Below are 25,090 nucleotides of genomic sequence, written 5' to 3' on the forward strand. Positions count from 1 at the left end.
AGCAATGACAGAATCATAGAGCACTACAGCACAGAAACAGGCCCTTCAGCCCATCTAGTCCATACCAAGCTATTATTCTGCCTAGTCCCATCAACCTGCATCTAGACCATAGCTCTCCAAACCCCTTCCATCCATGTATGTATCCAAACTTTTCTAAACAATGGAATCAAACCTGTATTCACCAATGTTCTGGCAGTTCTTTCCAAACTTTTACCACCCCCTAAGTGAAGAAGTTCCCCCTTATGTTCCTCTTAAACATTTCAGCTTCCACCCTTAACTCTTGACCTCTAGTTCTAGTCTCACCCAACATTAGTGGGGAAAATATGTTTGTATTTACCCTATTATACCCCCCATAATTTTGTATACCTCTATCAAATTTCTCTTCATTCTCTTATATTCCAGGCAATAAAATTCTAATCTATTCAACCCTTCCCTGTAACTCAGGTTCTTAAGACCTGGCAACCTACACTGGTCTGTTGTTACAAGCTACTTCTGTTAGCTCCATTTATCTCCCCGTTTCAATAACCCGTCTCCACTATTTGCCTGATGCCCCTATTTTTGGGTGCCTGTTACAAGTTTCAGGCAGAATGGAGACTGTTGCATGATTAATTGATAATAACTACTAAACTGATATCCTCAGTAGAGTCAAGTCTTGTAAATGGCTCATCAAAACATTTAGGCAATGCATGTATTCCTTTCAACTAGACATTTTAAACATCAATATATAATAAGCCAACACAAGGAGAATTTAAGTTCGATAATTTTGCTTAGTTTACAACATTAGTGGCCAATAATTATCTTTTTATTCGTTTAATAAGTATTGCACAATTTTTTTAACCAATCAAGTGCCAAACAGAAATAAATTTTCACTGGAAGGCTGCAATTTGGGATGAATGCTTCAATGTGCAAGGTGATCTAAATGTAGGTTTATTTAACACAACGTTTCTCACCTTTAGGTTCACCACAGCTGCATCTATTGAGATGACATCATGATCTTGATGTTCTCCAAACAGTTTATCAATTGCAAAAATTGGAAGCCCACAGGTAACACAATAGGTGTCAGCTGGCTTTGGTGGTTTCTGTGGGATTACCCCAACTATCTCCTCTCCTATTGTCTTCTGGAGACTCAATTCTTGAGTTTCTTCTTGAGTAATTTCTTCCAATTCTTTATCTGTAAATTCCAGACTATCAAGTTCTGCCTGGTTACTTTCATCCTCAATAATTTTCACATCTTCCATTAAAGACAAATCTTTGGATTCTTCCTCTACATCTTTCACAAGTAAATCCTCTGAGCTTTCATGAAGATAAGCTTTATTATTGATATCTACCTTATTCTGGATAATTTCTGGGCAATGCTCTTGTGGAACCTCAGTTTCATTATCTTCTGCTTCACTTATTGTTCTGTGAGAATCTTGCCTAGTTTGAATATCATCAAAAATATGCTTTGACTCTCGCTCATAAGTTATTACATCAGTAAGTATCTCACTTGATGGCATCTTGGGTGACTTATACTTGCTTTGCATGGGTTGCACTGTGTCACCAGTAAGACACTCTTCTTCCTGCAATTCTTCAGTAAGATCTGGAATAATTTCATAATTATTGACTTCTGATAGAGTCAAATCATAGTTTTCTTCAAAACCTGTTTCATCCATAGTTTTTCCTAGGTCTTCAGTTTCAATGTTAACCTTTTCCTTAGAAATGCTTTCAATACTCTGTAAATCAATTATTTCAACTTCTGAAGTTTCCATTTCATCAACAGCTATTGGAATTTCAGTTGATTCTAGATGTAATGTCTTATCATTAAGACCAAAGTCTTCTTTCAGAACACATTTACAGATTTCTTCATCCATTCTTGCTGTATAGTCTGTGTTCCCATATTCTTCTGTCCCTGGTTGTGGAGCTATTTCTTCAGTTTCTAAAGTGTGCTCCCCAATGATTATTTCATCATGTGCTGTATTTTCAATATTTCTGGATGGTTGAATGCATTCCTGGTCAGTTTCCTGTCCCAATTCAGCAGGAGCCTGTTCATCTTCAATTCTGAATTTTTGTTCAATAGATTGTTCCTTCTTCAAAATATCAAATTCATTCTGATAAATATCTGCCTTCTTACTGGACACACATCCCTGATTAACTTTAATTTCTCGTGCTGGAAAATTATAATTAATGTCTAATCCTGTTTCACTGGAGAGGTTTCCGTATTCATCAAATGAATAATCTAGATTGACAAGATGCCCTGTATCCAAGTGATCTTTAACATCAGAGGAAAGTTTTTCTTTTACATAAAATGTTTCCTCAAAAGGTGATATTTGAATATCCAGTGTTCCCTCAATTGTCATTTCATTAGTATTTTCTTCCTTTTGCTCAACTGCCATACTTAAGTCTTCTGAAACTTCCTCACATGTTATGGATAGAGTTTCTGACAAAACTTTTTGACCTTCATGTTCTTCCATTGATTTTTCTTCATATTCTTTCTGTAGCTCCAATATTTTTTCAGAATCTCTTTCTTGCATTGCAACTTCTGCCTTATCGATGTCTATTGCAGGAAACTGCTCTTCATTTTCTGAAAATAATGAAATTCTTTCTGCTTCAACTGCAACATTTTGCGGCAATGCTTCATTCAAATAAGGAGATTGCTCTGGTTTCGTTCCCCTTGGCAAATCTAGGATATCATCCTTCAGGATATACTTCTCGAAATACAAACCAGTCCCTTCATCTGTGTCAGATGACTGACATTGAAATGAAAGTTCGGGATTACTGCTGTCCTCATCTGACTGGTCATTGTTCTGCTCTCTCCGTCCCTTAGCTTCCTCATAGAGATCTTTATAATAAAATGCCAGAGCAGGTGGTTCCTCTAGAAGTGTAAGATCAACCAACTTGGTTGAAATTGGAAAATTATGGGAGCGCGAAAGAATTCCTTCAGTTGTGTCAAAGAGCAACGAACCAGCTTCCTTATGATAAAATACACCTGCAATATCTGCTTCCTCTCTTCTTCTCAATGGCTCAGGCTTGGGTGTTTGTACAGAAAATTCTGTTGTATCATCATAGCTTCCAGGATTTCTAGACACATCAAACTCATCAAAATTAAAAAGCTCTTTTTCTTCTGTGCTCAGGCCCATTTCCAGGTTTATCACAGATGGATCCTCTACCTCTGGAAATGATAATTCCTGGACTTTGTGTACTATAGTAACTGGATCAATGGGAACTTGTTCATCCACCAAAGTATATTTTTCAAAATAATCATCTTCCTTGGTTCCGCTCTTCTTAGCGGACTTATCAACTGCAGTGCACTGTTCAGTGGATGCAGGATTGGATACTGTAACGGTGGAAGGATTGGGTGTCTCAACTGAAGTGGGATTAGATTTCCTCCCATGAGAAGGATTAGAGCAGATAGTATGAGGATTGGATCCAAGCTGATCCAATTGAGCATTTGTCTCAATCTCATGAGTGGGATTGGTTCCAATTGCAACAGAGGGATTTGACCCAGCCACATTGGAAGGATTTGATCCAGTTACATGAACGTGTTCAGTATGCACTACAGAGGACGGACTGGATTTTCCCACAGTGAAGGAGTCCCACAAATTCTGAGGATTCGGTTGTTGCTCACAATGTTGTGATGCACCCAATAATCTTGATTGCTGTGCATCCTTCATTCTATTAAAACTATCTGTGCTTTCAATATCACCTTTAAAATCTTTTTTTTCAATAATAGGATTGACTTGTAAATACATCAGGTTGTCCTGCATTTTGCGACATTCCTCTTGGTCCACTGAACAAATGCTTGCTGGAGCAATAATGTTCAAAATTTCAGAACCTTCAGCCACTATGTTGAACACAGCTTTCTGAATTTTACTATCTTCTTCGAGCTGTAATTTATCTTCCAAATCTACTAACCTTGAGTGACAAGCATCCTCAGGTGTTCTGCATGTTGTGCTGTGAAGGAATCCATTTAACACTTCCAATGTCTCCGGATTTGCCATGGAGTAAAATGGTTTCTCCTGTATCTCAGCTTCATGCCTCTCTGAACTTTGAGGTGTTTCCATACCTGCAACCATTCCTACAGTGTGAATGAAAGATAAATTCTGTAAATTTACATCGGCAGCTTCTACACACTCATCTTTGATTACTGATCCAAAATTATCTGTGCCTTTATAAGGTATTCCAGATTCTGCACTTCCCATGGGCTTTGTAAGCTCTGAACTGATAGTTATAGGCATCCCTAGAAATTTGACTTCTGGATTTGCCATTGAATAAGCTTGATCCTCTTTTATCATAATTTCTTGTTTCTCTGGAAAATGATGAGGTATTGTTTTTGTTAATGTGTTGCCAGTTGGACTTCTATTTAAATGTGATCTATCCTCAAATGGAACAGATGTTAGCTCCTCGTCAGAAGCTAATTTTTTACAGTCTGGAATAGATGTTTCATAAGAAAAGGATGGACCATAATCTGAAGCAACTTTAATATTTTGCAAGTCACCCTTGCCTGTTGGTATTGTTCCATTAGATATTACCATCTTGGGTGGTGAAGAGAAGAGCTCTGTGTCTTTACAAGTCTCTTTTGAATGTGAAATTCTTACAGGCTCTGCACTGGTTTCTACAGACAGCCTTGAATCTTTGCACTCTGGTAATGCTGAAATAAGTCCTGTATCTGAGAAATGTTTCAAAGTTTCTGATTCTCCTTGCTTTCTTAGTTTTGCTGGAGGCATGCTAACTTGTTGGTCTGGTCTTGTTGAAAATGAATTGATTAAACAACTGTCTTCCAGTTTTACACTATTTTCATCCTGTTCTACTGTATTTTTATGAAGTTTCCTCCGACAGTGCACTGGAGCATGATGTTGCATGGCATCTTCAGTGGCTGCTGACACCTCACGCAACACATTTCCATCCTCACTGGGTTTTCTTGCTAATTTCGACAATACTGGTCTATGTTCTATGAGCGGTTGACTGTAAACCTCTGTCTTATTAGACTCTTTCAACAATTTTGAATTTGTCATTTTGTCCATTTCAACTGGCTGAACTTTGTCTGCTTGTGTTCTTAAAACACACAAGTTATTTCTGGCCATTTCCAAGGCATCTCCTGGCCTGAGATCCATTGCCTCAACATGATGCTTCTCAGATTTACTCTTTTTATTGCTTTGATGCTCATTCACAGATGAGCACTGAGGCAGTTTGTCTGTAATAAATATTACTTTCCCTGGTGGAGAGCTCAGAGGGGTACTTTCCATGCTGTAAACATCAGAGGCAGTGCTTTCCGATGCCCATGGTGTGGAGCACCGACTACTGGAAACAGTTTCCCAAATAATTCCACAGTCCTCACTTTGAACCGCCAACATGGAGAAGGATGAGCTTGACATAATGTAATTCACTTTAGGTTTTACTGACTTGTCTTTAATGACTTCCTTTAGGCTATCAGAAAATAAGCAAACAAAGTTGTAAGGCAAGATTTTGCATTGTACATTTCCAAACTATTTCAAATACATAAATGATTTTAAAAATAAATTTACAGTAACTCCTCAATTTGTGATCATTTGATTCATGAATTTTGACTGTGACAGCACTGACCCTGTGGGGTACATGTCACCCTAAGGTTCATGAAGCTAGTCACTTCAATAATGGATCACCACTCCATCAATAGGACTGAAATTGTAATATCAATAGAAAGGTCAGGAAGTGATAGAGCAGGAGTTGAACAAACAACAATTTTGATGCAATATCCTTTTTAGAATTGATTCAATTAGCATTCATTTTGCTGGGAACACCTACTGAGAGCCACATGAGATGCCAGTGTTAATGTTCAAATAGAAAGCAGTATTTCATACAAAGGCTGAGTTTAAATACATTGCGGGCATTTGGGTATAGTGTATTGCTACATGTGGCAAGAGACACTCTGCTCATTATAACAAAAAGAGCTTCATAAATAGTTACCCCCAAAAATTATGTTTTAGCAATAATTCAGTAAGTAATCATAGATCAAGGAATTACTATAACATGTCCTAAAGTAAGACAATAAAAACATTGTAAACATCTGAATTTTAAAAACTACAAATTGCTTATACAATATTTTAAACAGTGTCAATTGTCTGATAAACTATTTGAACAACATACACAACTGTAAAAGGATCTAAAATACACAACTTCTGCTCAGAATTACTGTGGTGTATGTGGTGTTGCCTTTGTTAGGTTTAGAATTCTGTGGGATATAAAGATGATAACATTCATTGGCCATTTTGATATATGCTTTCAAACAGCCTCAAGCTGACATAACTCAGATGGTATATTAGCCAGATTAAAGACTCATGAGTAAAGTTCACAGAGGTTATTTGGTACTTGGATATTAGTTGTTTGTTCACACCTTCTGGTTACTGTCTAGTTGATAGAAATGTTTTGAAGTGTTCAATTAATTATCAGACTTTCTCAACATAGAGTGAGATTTAACTGAGTTTTGTAAAATTTTCATTTGACTCATAAATGTGTGTTGTCCGTGTTAGAACATGATTGAAAGCATCAAATACAATAAAAGGAGGCAGGAACTGATGCATGTAATAGGAAGCCAAATCCATTGATAATTCAAGGAGTAGTTCTATCATAACATCACTGATAGGAAATCTTCACCAGTGGAGAATTTTCCCAAGCTAAACAAATAGCTTTAGCAACAACAGCAGATCCATACCAAATCACTGGTAATGGTCATCAATTTATGCCTTGGGCTATTTTAAGCTGCAGTTCGTTGTGCATTGATATAGCAAGTAATCGCCACTGCTCCCTATAGCAATAAATAAGATTCCATACTCTACAGTATGAGAAAGCAATAAAGATATGTGAGAACAAGACTTTACCCACATGGCAAACCGTCTCAAAAATAATATGGCATTCCCTGCATACATACTGCCTTGGGTGTTTCACTCCAGCATCATGAAATATTTATCCAGCTTAAATATGTATGAATTCTAGTATTTTAAGTCACATTTGCACCTTTCATAACATTTTCCTCAAATAATTTCAGATAATTGTTTGGCATTCCCACCTCCTCCAGAGTAACCTTATCTAATACACAAAACAATACAGCACACAAACAGGCCCTTTGGCCCACAACGTCTCTATCAAACGCATCACCAAATTACACTAAATTTAACTAACATTGCCTCACCTTCCTCTATCATTTCCTTCATTATGTAGGATGACATCATCACCTTATCACATATGTTGTCTTCCCCCTCCCAGGTAGGTGGAGGGGAGGGGGGATGAATGAAGTGAAAAGTTGAGAAGTGATAGGTGGAAGACATAAAGGGCTTAAGAGGAAGGAATCTGATAGGGGAGGATAGTGGACCATGGGAGAAATAGAATGAGGAGGGGCACCAAAGGGAAGTGCTGGGCAGGTGAGAAAAGAAAGGGCAAGAGGGGAGCCAGAATAGGAGATTGAAAAAGAATGGGGGAAATAGGAGAAATTACTGAAAGTTAGAGAAATCGATATTCCTGTTATCAGATTGGAGGCTATGAAAACAAAATATTAGGTGTTGCTCCTCCAACCTGAGAGTGGCTTAATTGCAGCACTAGAGGAGATCATGGAACAATATGTTGTAATGGGAATAGAAAGAATCAATAATGTCAAAGTTGCCTTATAGCTTAAAATACACTCCCATTGTAAATACATTATACTGTAGAACCATTTGTTCACACACAATAGTGAAATAACATATGCTGAACAACTAATTGCATTTGACACCTGTCAATCAATGTGAAATGTACAGATGACCCTCCCCACTAGAGCAATCCATTTTTTAGAAAAATCCCCTGACCAAATTCACAAACCACTTCCCAAATTTATAAAATCTCTCTCATGGAATATGTGTGAAAAAAGTAAATCAGTTAGTACAAAATATATTCTATTTAAGCTAGTGTTTCATGATGCATGCACAAATGACAGTTTTGTGTTAAAGGAAATCATGATACCATCCAGTTTCTTGGAATGCAACTGGCTACACTGTGGAGGCCATCCGTACTGGTTTGAGCAATGTACATATTGTAACTGTGCTCGGGGCCCTTCCACCACTTGGTCTTCCCTATTGAATGAAGGACTGCTACAGCTCAGGGCTTTGGATTCTGATTGCTTTTTTCTCACCTACAACAAGTAGATATATTTGGTGAGGCAGGTGCTTTAATAAACTGGGGAAAGGAAGAAATTGCATGGACAGCAGACACAGTTGCTGTAGTTGAAGAGTCATTTGGAACTTGAAGTGTTGTTGAAGCCTATTGAAGGGCATTTGTGGTCTGAGTTGTTGAGGTCTATTGCCTTAATAATAGTTAATTGTTATATTGTGTGAAACAAAAATTATTATACAAGCATTGATATATACTTGCATGTTTAGAGGCTGTTGTGCATCTTCCTCTCTGCTTTTCTCTATGAGTTAATTAGACCAGTCCTATTTACTGATATGCTTCCAATACACTAAAATATTCCATTCCGCTCAGTAATTAAATCATTTCATTAAAACTTCTGTAGATTCTGCTTCACTAATTTAAAGTTTAGATTTATTACACGTACAGAACATCAAAACACTGAAACATACTGTTAAGTGTGTTGTTTGTGTCAATGACCAACACATTTGGAGATGTGCTGGGGAGAGCCTACGAGTGTCACCAGGCTTCCAGAGCCAACACAGAATGCTCACAGCTTACTAACCATAACTCATACGTCTTTGGAATGTGGGAAGAAACCGGAGTCCTGGAGGAAACCCATGTGGTCACAGGGCGAACGTAAAAGCTCCTTCTAGGCAGGCTATTCCCCTTATTCTCGACATTTACAAAGACAGGTGTGTAAAGCGGGCCTGAAGGATCACTGGGGACCCGAATCACCCCAACCACAATCTATTCCAGCTGCTGCCATCTGAAAAACATACTATTTATTATAAATTACTATAAATTTCACATTTAGATGGAGACATAATATAAAGCTTTTTACTCATGTATATGAGGGATGTAAGCAATGAAGTCAATTCAATTCAATTCAAAGCTACCACAGTGTATAAGAGAATATTCCACATTGAAACAGCCTTAAATACTGGCGCAGTACCACAGTGGTTATTGCGCCACTTTACATTTGGTGTTCCATTCCCACCACTGCCTAAGGAATTTGTACATTTCCCATGTGACTGCGTGGGTTTCCTCTGGTATTCACTCCCATTTCAACGATGCACAACTTGGGTTCGCAAGTTGTGGTCATGCCAGATGAAGCATGTCAACTCTTGCACAATCTTTACTGATTTGATTTGACTCCAATTATGCATTTCACTGTATGCTTTGATGTACATGTGACAAAGTTAATCTCTTAAAATAAATCAAAACTTATGTTAAAAGTTTACGCTCTTGGGATTACGACAGAGAAAAGTGGATCAGGATAAGAAATGGAGAAGGAGTAGGCCAAATCAGTCCCTTGAACAGCCTCTGACATTCAATAAGATCACTGCTGACATATCTCATCTTCACACCACCTTCCCATTCTCTTCCCAAATTCAAATGTATGTCAATCTCCACCTTGAATATATGTCTTGACTCTGCCTCCACAGCTCTTTGGAGTTCAATGTCCCAAAAAGTCATGACCACCTGAGTGAAGAAATTCCTGCTTTTCTTTATATTAACTACATGACCCTTTATTCTGAAAGTCTGCTCCTTTGTTCTAAGTATGCCCATTGTTAAAATCCACCTGCTAAATACCCACAAAATCTTGTCCATTTCAATAGGATCACATTTTTGTTATCTTTACTTCAGTAAAGGAATGTCCAACCTGATCAAACCTTGCTCATATGTCAATCTCGTCACTGTAGGCCTGGTAAATTTTAGTTACAACGATTCCAATGTACAGTATACATCTCCTCCCTAAATATGGAGACCAAAGCTGTGGCTAAAGCCTCTGGATACTTTAACTCAGGGTTCTGCGAGAGATGGTGATTAAAAACAAAATTCTTTGAACTTCATATAATGCATGACACTAGCGCTCACAGTGGTGGGCAATAGCTGAGCAGCTCCACAAGCAATCTCGTTAGAGGTCTCTCAGCCCAGCGTGGCAGTGCGCAATAGGACCATGTTTATTTGGTTGAGTCCACTCTCAGTTCTTGCTGCGAGATAGGGGAGGCTGTTAATAATTTGTGGGCGCTGTATTGCACAAAGGGGAGGATGGTAGGCTGATCATTGGTAAGCGCAGTCCTGCACAGAGGAATGGACAGTAGGCTGATGCAGAGCATGAAGTGCATTTTCCAAGCATTGAATAGACTCGCCCAACTTGGGCTGTGATGTCAGCCTCTCCCTCCTGCATTACACCCCTTGACTTCCCCTAACACACTGCCAACTGACTTATGGGATCGAACAAGCTCTATCGGCGTGGTAGAAAATTGGAGTGAAATTTTCATTCTAAAGACGGTCCAAAGTGATGATTTTTGAAGAGGATGTATGAGTTGGAAGAGGAGGATTCTAAGCCTCGGCCTATGGACAATTCTGATAAGGTTAATGTTGAAGAATTTCAATCTTCTGAGTCATTTCACTATACTAGTATAACAACAGACACACAAAATGTCTATCTTTACAATGGAAGTTACTTATCAATGGGTTTTACATGGATTAGCGATCCAAGTTGTCCAATTCCATTGTGCCTCATCTGTAGCAAATAACCTACAAATGCAGCAATGGCTCCAGCAAAATTGAAAAGACACTTAACGACAAATCACTGACATACCACATGTAAAAGTTGATTATTTTAAACAGCTATTGGAAACTCAAAACAGAGTTTGTTAATAAATTGATCATTGTTTGATCAATAAATTGATAAATAAATTGATCTTTTGTTAATAAAGTCAGTCAAAGGTTTCAGGAAGCAAGTTATTTAGTAGCAGAACTTATTACCCAGAAAAGTCACACAGTTGGTGAGAACCAAATAATGGCAGCATGTAAAAATATAGTGGGTAAAATGCTAGGACAAGATGCAGCATGAGAAAGTCTTGTATAAAATTGTGTCTTAGGCTATATTTTTTTAATCCATATTGCTTTGGCTTATGTTTTTTAGTAACTTTACTATTCAATATAGTCAATAAATTTACATATTGTAAATAGCATTAAAACCAATTTACAACCTTTATTTAAACTATATTGACTGAGCCTACCTGTAGAAAAATTAAATTCCATCTTTAACAGAAATTTATTATGTTTTCCTTATGAGATTGGAAGTTTGGCTAAAAATACATTCTCTACTCAAAAAAGTATTGACAATTATTTTTGGATTATATCTATAACTTACTGATCATGCTAACATATCATGAGCTGTAGGTATAATTATCTCTCTCTCTCTCTCTCTTTCTAAATAATCTCAGGGGTTTCCTGAGATCTGAAAATTATCTCAAGAATTCCTCCAGGGCAAAAAGGGCTGAGAAAGGCTGGGTTAACCCATTAATTTACATTGTCTTTTTCCTCCTTTACTATCTAATATTATCAGGATGTTTTTAAGTGCTTCTTTGATGAAGACTGATCAAAAGTAATTTACTATTTCTGACACTTTAGCCAAACAGTGGTGAATCTGTAGAATTCATTGCCACAGACAGGTGAATGGGTATATTTGAAACAAAGGTTGATAGATTCTTGATTCATCAGGGCATCAAAGGTTATGGATTGGAGTCAAGAGAATAGGACTGAGAGGGACAATAAATCAACCATGATCGAACAGTGGAGCAGACACGATCAGCCAAATGACCTAAATTCTGCTCCTCTCTCCTATGTCTTAATTCTGCTTCCTGTTATTAGTAATTCAGTTGTCTTATCCTCCAAGGGACCAAAGGTTACTATTGACAATAGCAAAAAAAGATGCAAGAGAATAGAGCTGTTGAGTGTGGAGTTATATCAACCTAACGGCATTAGGTTTCAAGATGGCGCAGGAGTACATCAATGACATTCTGTGGGCTGCAGAAAGTTGTACCAGTTTTCCTCTTCAATATACTTCTTTTGAATTACTTTCGCTACAATCTGCAGCATGTAAATTTCCTCTTAACAATGGACTACAAAATTTTATCAATGGTCTTCAGATCTCACATTCGACAGTTAAATGAGGAGCAGTTATACGCAGCAACTTAAAAGCCGAAAATGTAACAGGAGAGGCAAAATTCAATTCAGGCTGAAGCATAGATAGATGGTGTCTCCACTAACCAGCATCTTGTTGGAGAATGTGCAGTCACTGGAAAATAAAACTAACAACCTCAGGGCAAGGCTACTGTAACAGAAAGATGAGGAAGATCTCAGTTGTCCGTTGAACTGAAAATTGGTTAACTGCGAATGCACTTGATGGGGTTATCCAACCAGAAGGTTTTATGATTTTCAGAATGAATCGAACTGCGAACTCTGGTAAGGAGAAAGGTGGCAGCATGTGATTTTTAGTCAATTCTCGCTCGTGAACGGATAGTGGGGTTTTGCGGACTTCTTGTTCACCTGACTTAGAACACCTGACGATTAAATGTTGACCATTTTATTTGCCTCATCCGCAATCCTGACAGCAGTTTACATACCACCAGTGACTGAATACAAACAAGCACTTGCAACACTGCACAATGTTGTCTGCAGGCAAGAAACAGCCATCCCGACACACTTCAAATTATAGTCAGCGATTTTCACCAGGCCTCTATGAAGAAAATCCTGCCCAATTATCACCAGCATATAACCTGTTGCACCAGAGGTCCCAACACACTTGACCACAACTACACTACGAAAAGGAAAGCCTATCATTCCTTTCCGAGACAACATTTTGGCAAACCAGACCACTTGGCTGTATGCCTGCTACCTGTATACAAACAAAGCCTAAAGAAGCATGGATTAAGACAACTAAGAGGTGGTCACAGGGTGCAGAGGAATGGTTGCAGGATTGCCTTGAGTCAGTGGACTGGGCTGCATACAGGAACTCATCTGAGGACCTGAATGACTACACCAGATTTGTAACAGACTTTATTAGAATATCTGTGGTTGAGTGTGTCCCCACAAAATTGTTCAGGGTTTATCCCAATCAGAAGGCCTGGATGAAACATGAAATCCAGAATTTGCTGACAGCCAGATGCTACAAGAGGTGCCATTATGATCTCCGGAAAGCCATCTCTTGGGCTAAGTAGAGATTCCATACTAGACTAGAATCAATGAGGTATACACAACTGTTGTGGCAGGGTTTGAATGCCATATCCTTCTACAAAGCTAGGACATAGGGGACAGCAGAGCTTTACTTCCAGATGAACTCAATGCCTTCTATACTTGCTTTGACCACCAGAACTGGGAGGAACCTTCGTGCACCCGCAAGTTTCCTGATGATCCTTTGGTCTCAGTATCTGAAGACGACATGCAGGCTGCCTTCAAGAGAGTGAATTCGAGTACAGCTTCCGGTCCAGATGGAGTACCTGGCCAAGTACTGAAGACCTATGATGACCAAACGGCTGATGCGTTCTCAGATATCTTCACCCTCCCACTCCGGCAGTGTGTGGCACCCCTCTGCTTCGAGCAGCCTTCAATTGAACTGGTGCCCAAGAAGAGTGTGGTAAACTGTCTAAATGACTATCAGCAATGGCACTGACATCCACAGTGACAAAGTGTTTCCAGAGGCTGGTGTTGAAACATATCAGCTCCTGTCTGAGTGGCGACTTGGATCCTCTCCAATTTGCCTACCAAAGCAACAAGTCTACAGCAGATGCCATCTCAGCCTTGAAACATCTGGACAGCAAAGATGCATACGTTGGATGCTCCTTATTGATTACAGCTCAGTATTCAATACCATCATCCTCTCAAAACTAATCAATAAATTCTGAGACCTTGGCCTCAATACCCCCTTGTGCAATTTGATCCTGGATTTCCTCACTTACAGACTCCAGTCAGTTTGGACTGGGAAAAACATCTCCTCAATCTTCATCAACACAGGTGCATGGTAGGGCTGTGTGCTTAGCCCCCTACTCTAATCACTTTACACCTATGAGACTGCGTGGCTAAGTACAGTACCAACACCATATACAAGTTTGCTGATGATACCACTGTTGTGGGCTGTATCAAAGGGGGCGATGAATCAGCATACAAGAGGTATGCTATTGAAAATTTGGCTGAGTAACAACAACAATCTCTCACTCAATGTCAATAATACCAAAGAACTGATTGTGATCAGAGGTGGAGAGGGTCAGTAATTTTAAATTCCTGGGTGTCACTATCTCAGCGGACCTGTCCTGGACCCATCATATAAATATAATTGCAAAGAAAGCATGGCAGTGCCTTTATTTCCTCAGGAGTCTGCAGAGATTCGGCACGTCATCAAAAACCTCGGCAAACTTCTATAGATGTGTGGTGGGTAGCGTGCTGGCCGACTGTATTATGGCTTGGTATGAGAACACCAATGCCTTTGAACAGAAAATCCTACAAAAGATAGTGGATTTAGCCCAGTACATCACAGGTTAAGCCCTCCCAACCATAACCATATAACAAAGGGCCACCTTGGCCCTTCTAGTCTGTGCCGAATGCTTACCCCCACCTAGTCCCACTGACCTGCACTCAGCCCATAACCCTCCATTCCTTTCCTGTCCATATACCTATCCAATTTTACTTTAAATGACAATACCAAACCTGCCTCTACCACTTCCACTGGAAGCTCATTCCACACAGCTACCACTCTCTGAGTAAAGAAATTCCCCCTCGTGTTACCCTTAAACTTTTGCCCCCTAACTCTCAACTCATGTCTTCTTAGAAACATAGAAACACAGAAAATAGGTACAGGAGTAGGACATTCGGCCCTTCGAGCCTGCACCGCCATTCAGTATGATCATGGCTGATCATCCAACTCAGAACCCTGTACCTGCTTTCTCTCTATACCCCCGATCCCTTTAGCCACGAAGGCCATATCTAACTCCCTCTTAAATATAACCAATGAACCGGCCTCAACTGTTTCCTGTGGCAGAGAATTCCACAGATGCACCACTCTCTGTGTGAATAGGTTTTTCCTCACCTCGGTCCTAAAAGGCTTCCCCTTTATCATTAAACTGTGACCCCTCGTTCTGGACTTGCCCAACATTGGAAACAATCTTCCTGCGTCTAGCCTGTCCAATCCCTTTAGAATTTTATATGTTTCAATAAGATCCCCCCTCAATCTTCTAAATTCCAGTGAGTATAAGCCTAGTCGATCCAGTCTTTCTTCATATGAAAGTCCTGCCATCCCAGGAATCAATCTGGTGAACCTTCTCTGTACTCCCTCTGTGGCAAGAATGTCTTTCCTCAGATTAGGGGACCAAAACTGCACACAATATTCTAGGTGCAGTCTCACCAAGGCATTGTACAACTACAGTAGAACCTCCCTGCTCCTGTACTCAAATCCTTTTGCTATGAATGCCAACATACCATTTGCCTTTTTCACTGCCTGCTGTACCTGCATGCCCACCTTCAATGACTGGTGTACAATGACAACCAGGTCTCGTTGCATCTCCCCTTTTCCTAATCGGCCACCGTTCAGATAATAATCTGTTTTCCTGTTCTTGCAACCAAAGTGGATAACCTCACATTTATCCACATTAAATTTCATCTGCCATGAATTTGCCCACTCACCTAACCTATCCAAGTCACCTCTTAGCATCCTCCTCACAGCTAACACCGCCGTCCAGCTTCGTGTCATCCGCAAACTTGGAGATGCTGCATTTAATTCCCTCGTCTAAATCATTAATATATATTGTAAACAACTGGGGTCCCAGCACTGAGCCTTGCGGTACCCCACTAGTCACCTCTTGTTTGAATCTCCCCTACTCTTGATGGAAAAAGCCTATCCGCATCATTACAGTGTAACCATTGAGCACACCTATGTGAAACGTTGCCATGGAAAAGCAGCATCCATCATCCAAGATCCTCACCACTCAGGCCATGCTCTTATCTCACTTCTGCCATCAGGTTCAAGAACAGTTACTACCCCTCAATCATCTCGTTCTTGAACAAAAGGAGATAAATACATTTATTCTTTTTCTGGTGTTTCCACAACCAATGGCCTCGCTTTACCAACTCTTTATTTTGTTATTTCATGCTTTTATTTATTGCCATTTATTATTATTTTCATTTGCACAATTTTTTGTTCATTGATCCTGTTTACAGTTACCATTCTATAGATTTACTAAGTATGCCTGCAGGAAAAAGGATCGCAGGGTTGTATGTGGTGACGTGTGTACTCTGAAAATAAATTTTACTTTGAAATTTGAACAATATACAATACAATATATATTTGAACAGTATGCATTTCTCCATTCCATTATCTATCAGACTCTAATTTAGGATGTTAGGGCAGAATCTTGTACATATTTCATACTGTGGCTATTCCTGTTGAAACATATTGCTTTTAAGTAGACAATCACCTGGTTGTATTATTACTATAGCCAGAGACTAAGGATCACAGTACCAGTGGTGTGGACCAAGAAGATATGGTCAACAGAGGCAGAGCACTTGCAGGACTGCTTTGAGCCGGTGGACTGGACAATATTCAAGAATTATTCTTCATATTCTGAAAGATTATGCCACAGTTATCACTGACTTCAAGACCTGTGTGGATGAGTGTGTGCCTTTGAGAACATACTGGACTTACCCAAGCCAAATAATGTGGATGGACCAGGAGATTCATAGTTAGCTGAGGCCAAGATCTGTGGCATTCAAGGCTGGTGATCCTGAACTATACAAAAAGCCCAGGTACAGCCTATGGCAGCCTATTTGACAGTGAATAAACAATTCCAATAGAGGCTACCAATTCAATCAGTTGCAAGTGAGCTCTGTCAGGGCTTGCAAGCCATTTCTTCCCATACAGTGAAGCCTAACATCAGGAATGGCTGTAATGTTTCACTCCCAGTTGAGCCCAATGCCTTTTATGCACACTTTGAAAGGGAGAATAAAACTGCAACTATGCAAATCCCTGCAGCATTTTGTGACCCTGTAATCTCTGTTTCGGAGGCCAACGTCAGAACATCTTTCAAGAGGGTGAACCCTCACAAGGCGTCAGGCCCTGATGGTGTACCTGGCAGGGCTTTGAAAACCTGTGCCAACCAACTGGCGCAAGTTTTCAAGGACATCTTCAATCTCTCACTGTTGCTTCTGGAGGTTTCCACGAGCTCGGATCATACCAGTGCCCAAGAAGAGCTTGGTGAGCTCCCTCAACAGCCATCGCCCAGCGGCATTAACATCCACTGTTTTGAAGTGCTTTGAGATGTTGGCCATGCTTAGGCAGGAGTTGATTCTAGACAAGGGCCTGGACCTGCTGCAATTTGCCTATCGCCACCATAGGCTACACCGGATGGAATCTCATTGGCTCTCCACTCAGCCTTAGAGCACCTGGACTATAGTAAAACCCGTGTCATGCTGCTGTTTATTGATTACAGCTCAGCATTCAACAGCATCATACCTTCAGTTCTAAGCAACAAGCCTCAAAACCTGGGCCTCTGTATCTCCCTCTGAAACTGGATCCTTGAGTTCCACACTGGGAGACCACAGTCTGTGCAGATCAGAAATAACATCCCCTCCTCGCTGACAATCAACACCTGGTGCACCTCATAGACACAGACCTACCCCACTGCCGTACTCTTTCTACACATGCAACTATGTGGCTAGACACAGCTCTAAGGCCATCTATAAATTTGCCGATGTCACAACTATTGTTGGCTGAATTTCAGACGATGACGAGGAGGCACACAGGAGCGAGACAGATCAGCTGGTTCAGTGATGTCAACGCCAAGGTAATGCAACAGTTAGCGTGATGCTATTACAGCTCAGGATGTTGGAGTTCAGAGCTCAATACTGGCGTCCTCTGTAAGGAGTCTCTCTGTTTTGTCTCTGTGGGCTTTCTCCGGGTGCACTGGTTTGCTCCCACAGTCCAAAGAAGTAACAGGTAGGCTAATTGGTTATTGTAAATTGTCCCATGATTAGGCTAGGTTTAAATCAGAGTTGGGTGGCACATCTTGAAAGGTCAGAAGGGCCTATTCCACACTCTATCCCTAAATAAACAAACAAACATCAGTAAGAACAAGGAATTGACTGCCGACTTCAGGAAGGGGAAATCAAGGGAATATACAACAGTCCTCAGCAGTGGAAAGTGTGAGCAGTTTCAAGTTCCTGTGTGGCAACATCTTTGAGGATCTGTCCTGGGCCCAACATATTGATGCAATTACAAAGAAGGCATGACAGCAGCTATTTTTCATTAGGAGTTTGAGGAGACTTGGTATGTCATCCAATACACTTGCAAATTTTAACAGTTGTACTGTGGTGAATACTCTAACTGGTTGCATCACCTTCTGGTATGAAGGGGCCTCTGCAGAGGATTGGAAAAAGCTGCAGAAAGCTGTAAACTCAGCCAGCTCCATTATGGGCACTAGCCTCCCCAGCATTAAGGACACCTTCTAAAGGCAATACCTCAACAAGGCACCATCTATCACTATGGACCACCCCACCCCCCAAACCATCACCTAGCACATGCCCTCTTCTCATTGCTAACATTAAGGAGGTATAGGAGCCTGAAGATACACGCTCAATGTTTCAGGAGCAGTTTCTTCTCCTCTGCTATCAAGTTTCTGAATGGACTTGCTCTCTTTTTGTGTGTGTAGATATACACATTTTCATACACACATACATTGTGTAATTTATCATTTTTATTATGTATTGTACTGCACCACTGCTGCAAAAGAAGTTTCACGATTTATGCCAGTGATATTAAACATGACTCTGATTCGTTTGGTCTCCACTACAGTAAATTGTTTCCTTTTCTCTATCCTTCACTGCAACTTAACTCTGATTTTCCCATTTCAGAAGGACACTGATTTTCTAACTTTCCTGAGATCTGAAGAAATGTGATCCACATGGAATATTACCTCTGTTTTTCCACAGATGCTACTTAACCTGGTGAGGATTTCCTGCATTTTCTGCTTTTATTTTATATCTTACCTAGAATTATATTGCAGATGTACACAGATTTGGGTTAATATGTTTAAACGTAGGTAACATTACTAACATTTCACAGTACAAACAGATGATCATAAATCTTCTATAGGCTGGGTAGTCCTCATCTCATCTGTGAAGAGATGAAGAAATATAAACTCAGTTGTTTAAATATTACCTCTCACTTTATCCTTTCACAAAAGGAATCAATCTGCTCTTTAATTTATAGAGACAGATACCAGCAGACGGTATGCTGGAGGAACTCAGCAGGTTAGACAGCATCTATGGAGGGAAATGGACAGTTGACATTTCAGGTCAAGACTTCATCAGTCTGGATGAGAAGTCTTCACCCAAGACATTGAAAATCAATTATTACTTTAAGCATTTGATCTAAGTTTACTTCTGAATTAAATTCTGTTGACACTCGGAATCCTGAATGGAGACAAGGTACAGCTCTTTAACATAGGGAAAGGAAGTTTAAAGTAAGTGAATTATTTAACTTGGCCAATCCATTACAGTGTAAAAGCCATAAGGATAAATTCATTAAACCGAAGCAAAATGTTAACTCTTCTAAGATCAGCCTAGTTGATATGAAAATAATTGTCATCAATTTCTCCTTGGGAGGTGGATTAAAACTGAGATGGGGAATTAAAGATTATAAGGACATTAACCATACAGTTAAAAATTCTGATTAAAGAAAGATGAGAGAAAATAAAATTGCCTTCCATACTATGTAAAAGTCTTAGGCACATACAATATATCAGCCAGGAAGCCTAAGACTTTTGCACAGTACTATAGTAATTTTATGTATTGCACTGTACTGCTGCTGCCAAAAAAAAAATGACATATGTGAGTGATGATAAACCTGATTCTGATACGGGTCTCTGTTGTGGACTGAGAGTAGGAAGCAGGCCGGGAGTGGGGAGGAAGCAGGATCCACCAGAGAGACATTCTGTAATGATCAATAAACCAATTGTTTGGAATCAAATGATCTTGCCTGGTGTCTCAGGGCTGAGTGTGTCTGCACCCACACTACCAACACACTCCTGTCCTGGCACTCCTTCTCTGTCACCTGTCCCACACCCCTCCTGCGGCACTCCACCCTCACCATTCCCAACATCTTTTGCTCCCGCCAGATTTTTAAACTCACTCTCTGCTCTATGTTGACAAATACAGTACTGTGCAAATATCTTAGGCACTCTAGCTGATATATATCTAAGACTTTTGCTCGGTACCCTGTATGAGACATTAAAGGTTGGCAAGAAAATTTCACGCCATTTTAAATAGGGTCATCAAGATGCATCAAACAGCTTTTCCAGCTCCTTACTTTCCAATGAATTGTGCAACAATAAAAATAACATGTGAAGCAGATAAGAAAATAGTTTATTCTGGATTCAGGTTTTATAGACTTTGAATGGAATTGGAGATAATTAAAGAGCAATCATTCCTGCTTGAAGGGAAACTGGATCAAAGGGGCATTTCCCAGTCCTCCAGCATTATCCCATTTTGTAATAGTTTCCACAAAGTGATTGGTCATAACCTTAAAATCAGAGCCAAATTATTTTGGAGAGATGTTAGTCTGTTGGAGAGATGTTCACCATGCAAAGGCTGATATAAGTTGTGGAACTCTCTCAGAAAAAGTAGCATGTGCTATCTTGATAGATAATATGTGATAGATTTTGATAGCCTGCAACATTAAACCATGATGTGTGGATGGATTTAGGATTTTATGAGAGCTACAAACTTTTTTGAACGGTAGTTCAGATTTGTGGGGCTGAATGGTCTGCTCCTCTTCCTCCATTCTGATATTATTATTTTATGCACTGAAGAAAAACACAATATATCAGCACCTGAATGCTTCAAAGCATCCTTTGAGGTCAACTGAGCAATTCTGCCTATTTGATATACAGCCAGACACCTTCATTTTATAAATCAGGCTGCAATGAAACAATACCCATGTCTTGGCCCCAACCATCCTCTATGGCAATCTGTTCTAGTTGTTAACCATCTTACATATAAAGAAATTCATTTGAACATCTGTTCTTAATTTGTTCAGCACAACCCTAAATTCTTGCCTTTTGGTTCCACATTCATGACAAGCATGAAGGCTCATCTTGTTTACTTTCCCAGTGTCAGACTCATTCTTACTTTTTAAAAGATCCCTCTAAAATATCAGTTTTAATTGATCTTTCCATAGTAGATGATTCTTGTGTATGGCAACCACAACCTCACAGTTTTTTTGATGAGGTCTGTATGCCTTAATTCTGGTATTTGAATGACTGAATAGAAATACAAGTAGGTATCAGAGGAGAAGTAGCTATTACTAAGTATCAATAGTTTAGGTTGTAACCATCTTTCTCACAGTTTTCAATCTATTAAAAACTTTGCCTTTTGGTCTCCTAACTGCATTTTGGCCATGTCCATATAACCTTTTTCCATGCATCTACCTGTTCAAATGCCTTTTAAATATTGTAATTGTACCCAGCTCTAAAGCTTTATCTGGCAGCTTCTTCTGCATTCCCACCATCCTCCATGTTGATCCTTGGGGCCCCTTTTAAATCTTTCCTCACTTGCCTTAAACATATGCCTTCTAGTTTTAGACTCTCCTACCCTTGAAAGAAGACTGTAACCATCTAACTTACCTGTATGCATCATGCTTTCATATACCATCCCAAACTACTTGGATGTATGTGCCTTCGATTTGCAACTTCCATCAACAGTTGGCATTATTTGCCGCTATGAAGCCCTGCCCAGCCCTCTTTGCAAGGTCTTGACTTCTCCACCTGAATCTCATCAACTTGCTTTTATCAGAGACAAGGTACAGCACTTGAATATAGGGAAAGGAAAGGAAGTTTAAAGTGAGTAAGTTACTTAACTTCGCCAATCAGTTAAGGAGTAAAGACAATGAGAATAAATTCACAAAAACACAAGCAAAATGTTACCAGTAATATGCTGGTCAATTCACCACAAGTGACCCCAGGCAATTTAAGGCATGCATGAGAGACACAAAGCTAAATATCTAGAATGTCCCTAAATCATGGACAACATGCAGAGTTGAATCATAAAATCAACAGCAGCAGAAAAAGTTATTACAAAAATACCATGGTAACAACATGGTTAGCACCACACTTTACAGCGGCAGGTCGAGGTTCAATTCCCACCGCCATCTGTAAGGAGTTTGCACGTTCTCCCTGCGACTGTGTAGGTTTCCTCCAGGAGCTCTGGTTTCTTCTCACATTCCAAAAGATGTGCAGTTAGGGTGTGGGTAAGAGAGATGTGGCTATGCTATGTTGGCACCAGAAGCACAGGGACACTTGCAGCTGCACCCAGCCCAATCCTCTCACTGTGGTGGCCATATACACATATTACACATCTCTCCATTTGTTTCGATGTATGTGTGACAATAAAGCTAATCTTTATTTTTATAATCTCTTTAATATATAGGTTGCTTTTAGAACCAATACAGTCTAAAAAGACTTAGACTATCCTTAGGATAAAGAAAGGATGCAAGTCCAGTACTACTCAACAATTTTTTGAAAATTTGTTGCTAAACTTAGATCGTTTACTATTGACATATGAAATAGCTAGAAAGAATACACCAAAAGCATATGTGACCTCAAGTGAACGTTGAGTAGAAAGTAATGTGTCAACATTGAAATATTCAGCTCACTTGTGGGACTAGAACTAATGCCATAATTATCCATATAAAACTGGCTGTACATGTTCACATGTCAGGTGATGAATGGCTTGCAAGAAAAGGCCAGTATGGGCCAAGGAAACTTTTCAAGAATAATTGGAAACAAGGGACATTTATAAATAATGCAGAAACAAGGAAATGTTTAGCCAAGGATCAGACAGACGGCAGACTAGAGATATATTGTGCAGCAGTGAGCTACATGTTTTGGAGGGAGCAGTTAAAATGCTATATAGTAGGCAGCCAGCAACAATTGGCCAATGGACATAAATGGCTATCTGATGTACAGCATGTACCTGTCAATGTGGTTGTGCAATGTGAAGCAATCCCCACAGACATTCTGGAGTGTATAACTCCATTATGGCAGACAGTTACACTTACCTTGGTCTTTCCCCAGGTTTACCATGTTGTTAAACAAAAGGTCATCTAATTATACTAAACTAATATAGTGTCATCAAAAGTTTTGTACATTACCACCATTTTACTTTGGGAGTCTCAAGTTCTAGTTAGCTGTAGCAAACAAGTAATTAGAAAATACACAAAATTCTGGAGGAATTCGACAGGTCAGGCACCATCTATGGAGAGAAACAAAGATCCTACCTTTTGAACTGCTAGCCTCTTTATTCCTCTTCATTGGTGCTGCCCGACCTACTGATTTTCCTCCAGCATTTTGTGTGTGTTACTGTGGATTTCCAGCACCTGCAAATCTCTTGTGTTTATGGTAGTGAGAAAAGCATAGGTTTGATGATACCTGATGACCCTTCTGCAAACCACTTGGTACAGATACCATGATATCAAGATTCACCTCAAGGACTACTAAGTATCCAGTTCGGATCTTGGCAGGACCTTGTGATAGAGAAACATAAACAAAAAATGTGCCATCTGGTGAAGTTAGTTCCCCTTTAATTTTATTGTGGATGCTAACACTGTCACTGTTTATTGCTCATTCCGGTCTCAACTACACAGGGCCAGCGTCCCAAATAATTTCCCCCTTCCCCCCAACCCAAACACAATTTCATAGTTAAATCCTGACTCGGAATTAAAGATGAGATATATTACAATTTTGGTGGAAATACAGCTAATACCCTTCAAAGCGAGCCAAAACTTCTACTACTTCATACAATGCTGTCCAAATCAAAGATCCGTTACTGTTCTTATTTTTGTGATCGCGTCATCGACAGGGACCCCATATTAACTTGTCCTTTGACTAACTCGTCTGTCCAATAGAAAGTTACTGCCGGGAAGAATGTGGGAGGAAAGGAGTCATAACTGATAATGTTCTTGCCGGAGAAACTGTCATTCGACAATGACATTCGATTTAATGCTAAATTATTTTGGTTTCAACAGACAACAAGTAGGAGGGGCAGAGAGGCCTTCGTATCTGGTGTCCAAGTCAACTTTAAATAGCCGGCAGTGCAAACACCACCACTGCCAAACTGCAGGCGAGAACAGTGAGCGAAACGAATCTAGATCTCCACAGAATCATATCTGACCACTTCTCTCTACATTATTTCGCAGTGCTAGTCTGTATTGCTAAATTATGTAAACAGTGTCTCATGGTTAAAATCGTTCCCTCAGCCTTCTTTCTAAATCCTGTTACCTTTCTCCAAGTTTTTCCTCCTCCTCTGGTTCCAGCACTCCTCCTTCACATACTTCGTCCTCTAGCGAAGATATTTCCGGCTCAATTTTATCAGTTTCCGCAGAAATGCAGGCGTCCAAGTCTTCCATTTTCGCTTCCATTGCTTTTCACGCCGGCAGTTTAACAGAGTGATTCTCGAAGCCCGGTCATTACGGAGCCCAAGTTTCCTGACTCAGGATAATCTTTAAATAGAAATATCGCCGCCAATAAGGACTTCCTTTTTCCTCCCGAAACCACCGTCCCCCGGGTCCTAATGTCCACTACAAATAAGTAAATGATCAACATAATCGACATCTTATCTATTTGGAGAGATTATATTCTGCCGCCTTGTCCTTGCTGTGAACTTACTGGCGATTCTATAGTAACTAAATTTCTGAAAGGCACTTTGTAGGTTGTAAAGCGTCTTTAATCGCTTGAATTTTTTAAAAAAGGGATGAAAGAGCGTTTCAGCCTTCATTTCTTTATCAGGGATCTTATTTTACGCTTCGTAAATGCGCGTGAAAAAGAATCCTCTATTGTCAATCCTTTATTCATATTTTAAAAGTTTTACCCATGTCCAATGTTACCACTTTCATCGTGGAAGTCAAATTAATATTCTGAAACGTTCCTGCACTTTATATATTATTTTTAAGTAAACTCTGCTTTGGGCTGAGAAGTTTGAATTCTCCAGACTTCGTTTGTAATTTAAGTCTCTGCTATTGAACTTCGGCCCAGGGGATTCTATTTCCAATCTTTTCTTGCCAATAAGTACTCAAGACATTGCAGTATCCAAAACATTACACAACTGTGGCGTTTGATGATCTAGCAATCAAACAGTGAGG

At 39.7% G+C, this 25,090-nt stretch overlaps 1 protein-coding gene across 1 annotated transcript in view; it reads right to left on the reverse strand.

Annotated features, from left to right (window-relative positions):
• LOC140729788 (cardiomyopathy-associated protein 5-like) overlaps positions 1-24,401 on the reverse strand; it is a 109,580-nt gene extending 85,179 nt beyond the window's left edge. The window contains exons 1-2 of the mRNA XM_073050005.1: positions 24,231-24,401; positions 951-5,403 (exon numbers count right to left, since the gene is read on the reverse strand). Coding sequence (XP_072906106.1) covers positions 951-5,403; positions 24,231-24,370 — 4,593 coding nt within the window. The 5' untranslated portion in view covers positions 24,371-24,401. The remainder of the gene's footprint in view (positions 1-950; positions 5,404-24,230) is intronic.
• Positions 24,402-25,090: the final 689 nt, after the last annotated feature.

This window comes from Hemitrygon akajei, chromosome 6, assembly GCF_048418815.1.
Source record: "Hemitrygon akajei chromosome 6, sHemAka1.3, whole genome shotgun sequence".
Lineage (NCBI taxonomy): Eukaryota > Metazoa > Chordata > Chondrichthyes > Myliobatiformes > Dasyatidae > Hemitrygon > Hemitrygon akajei.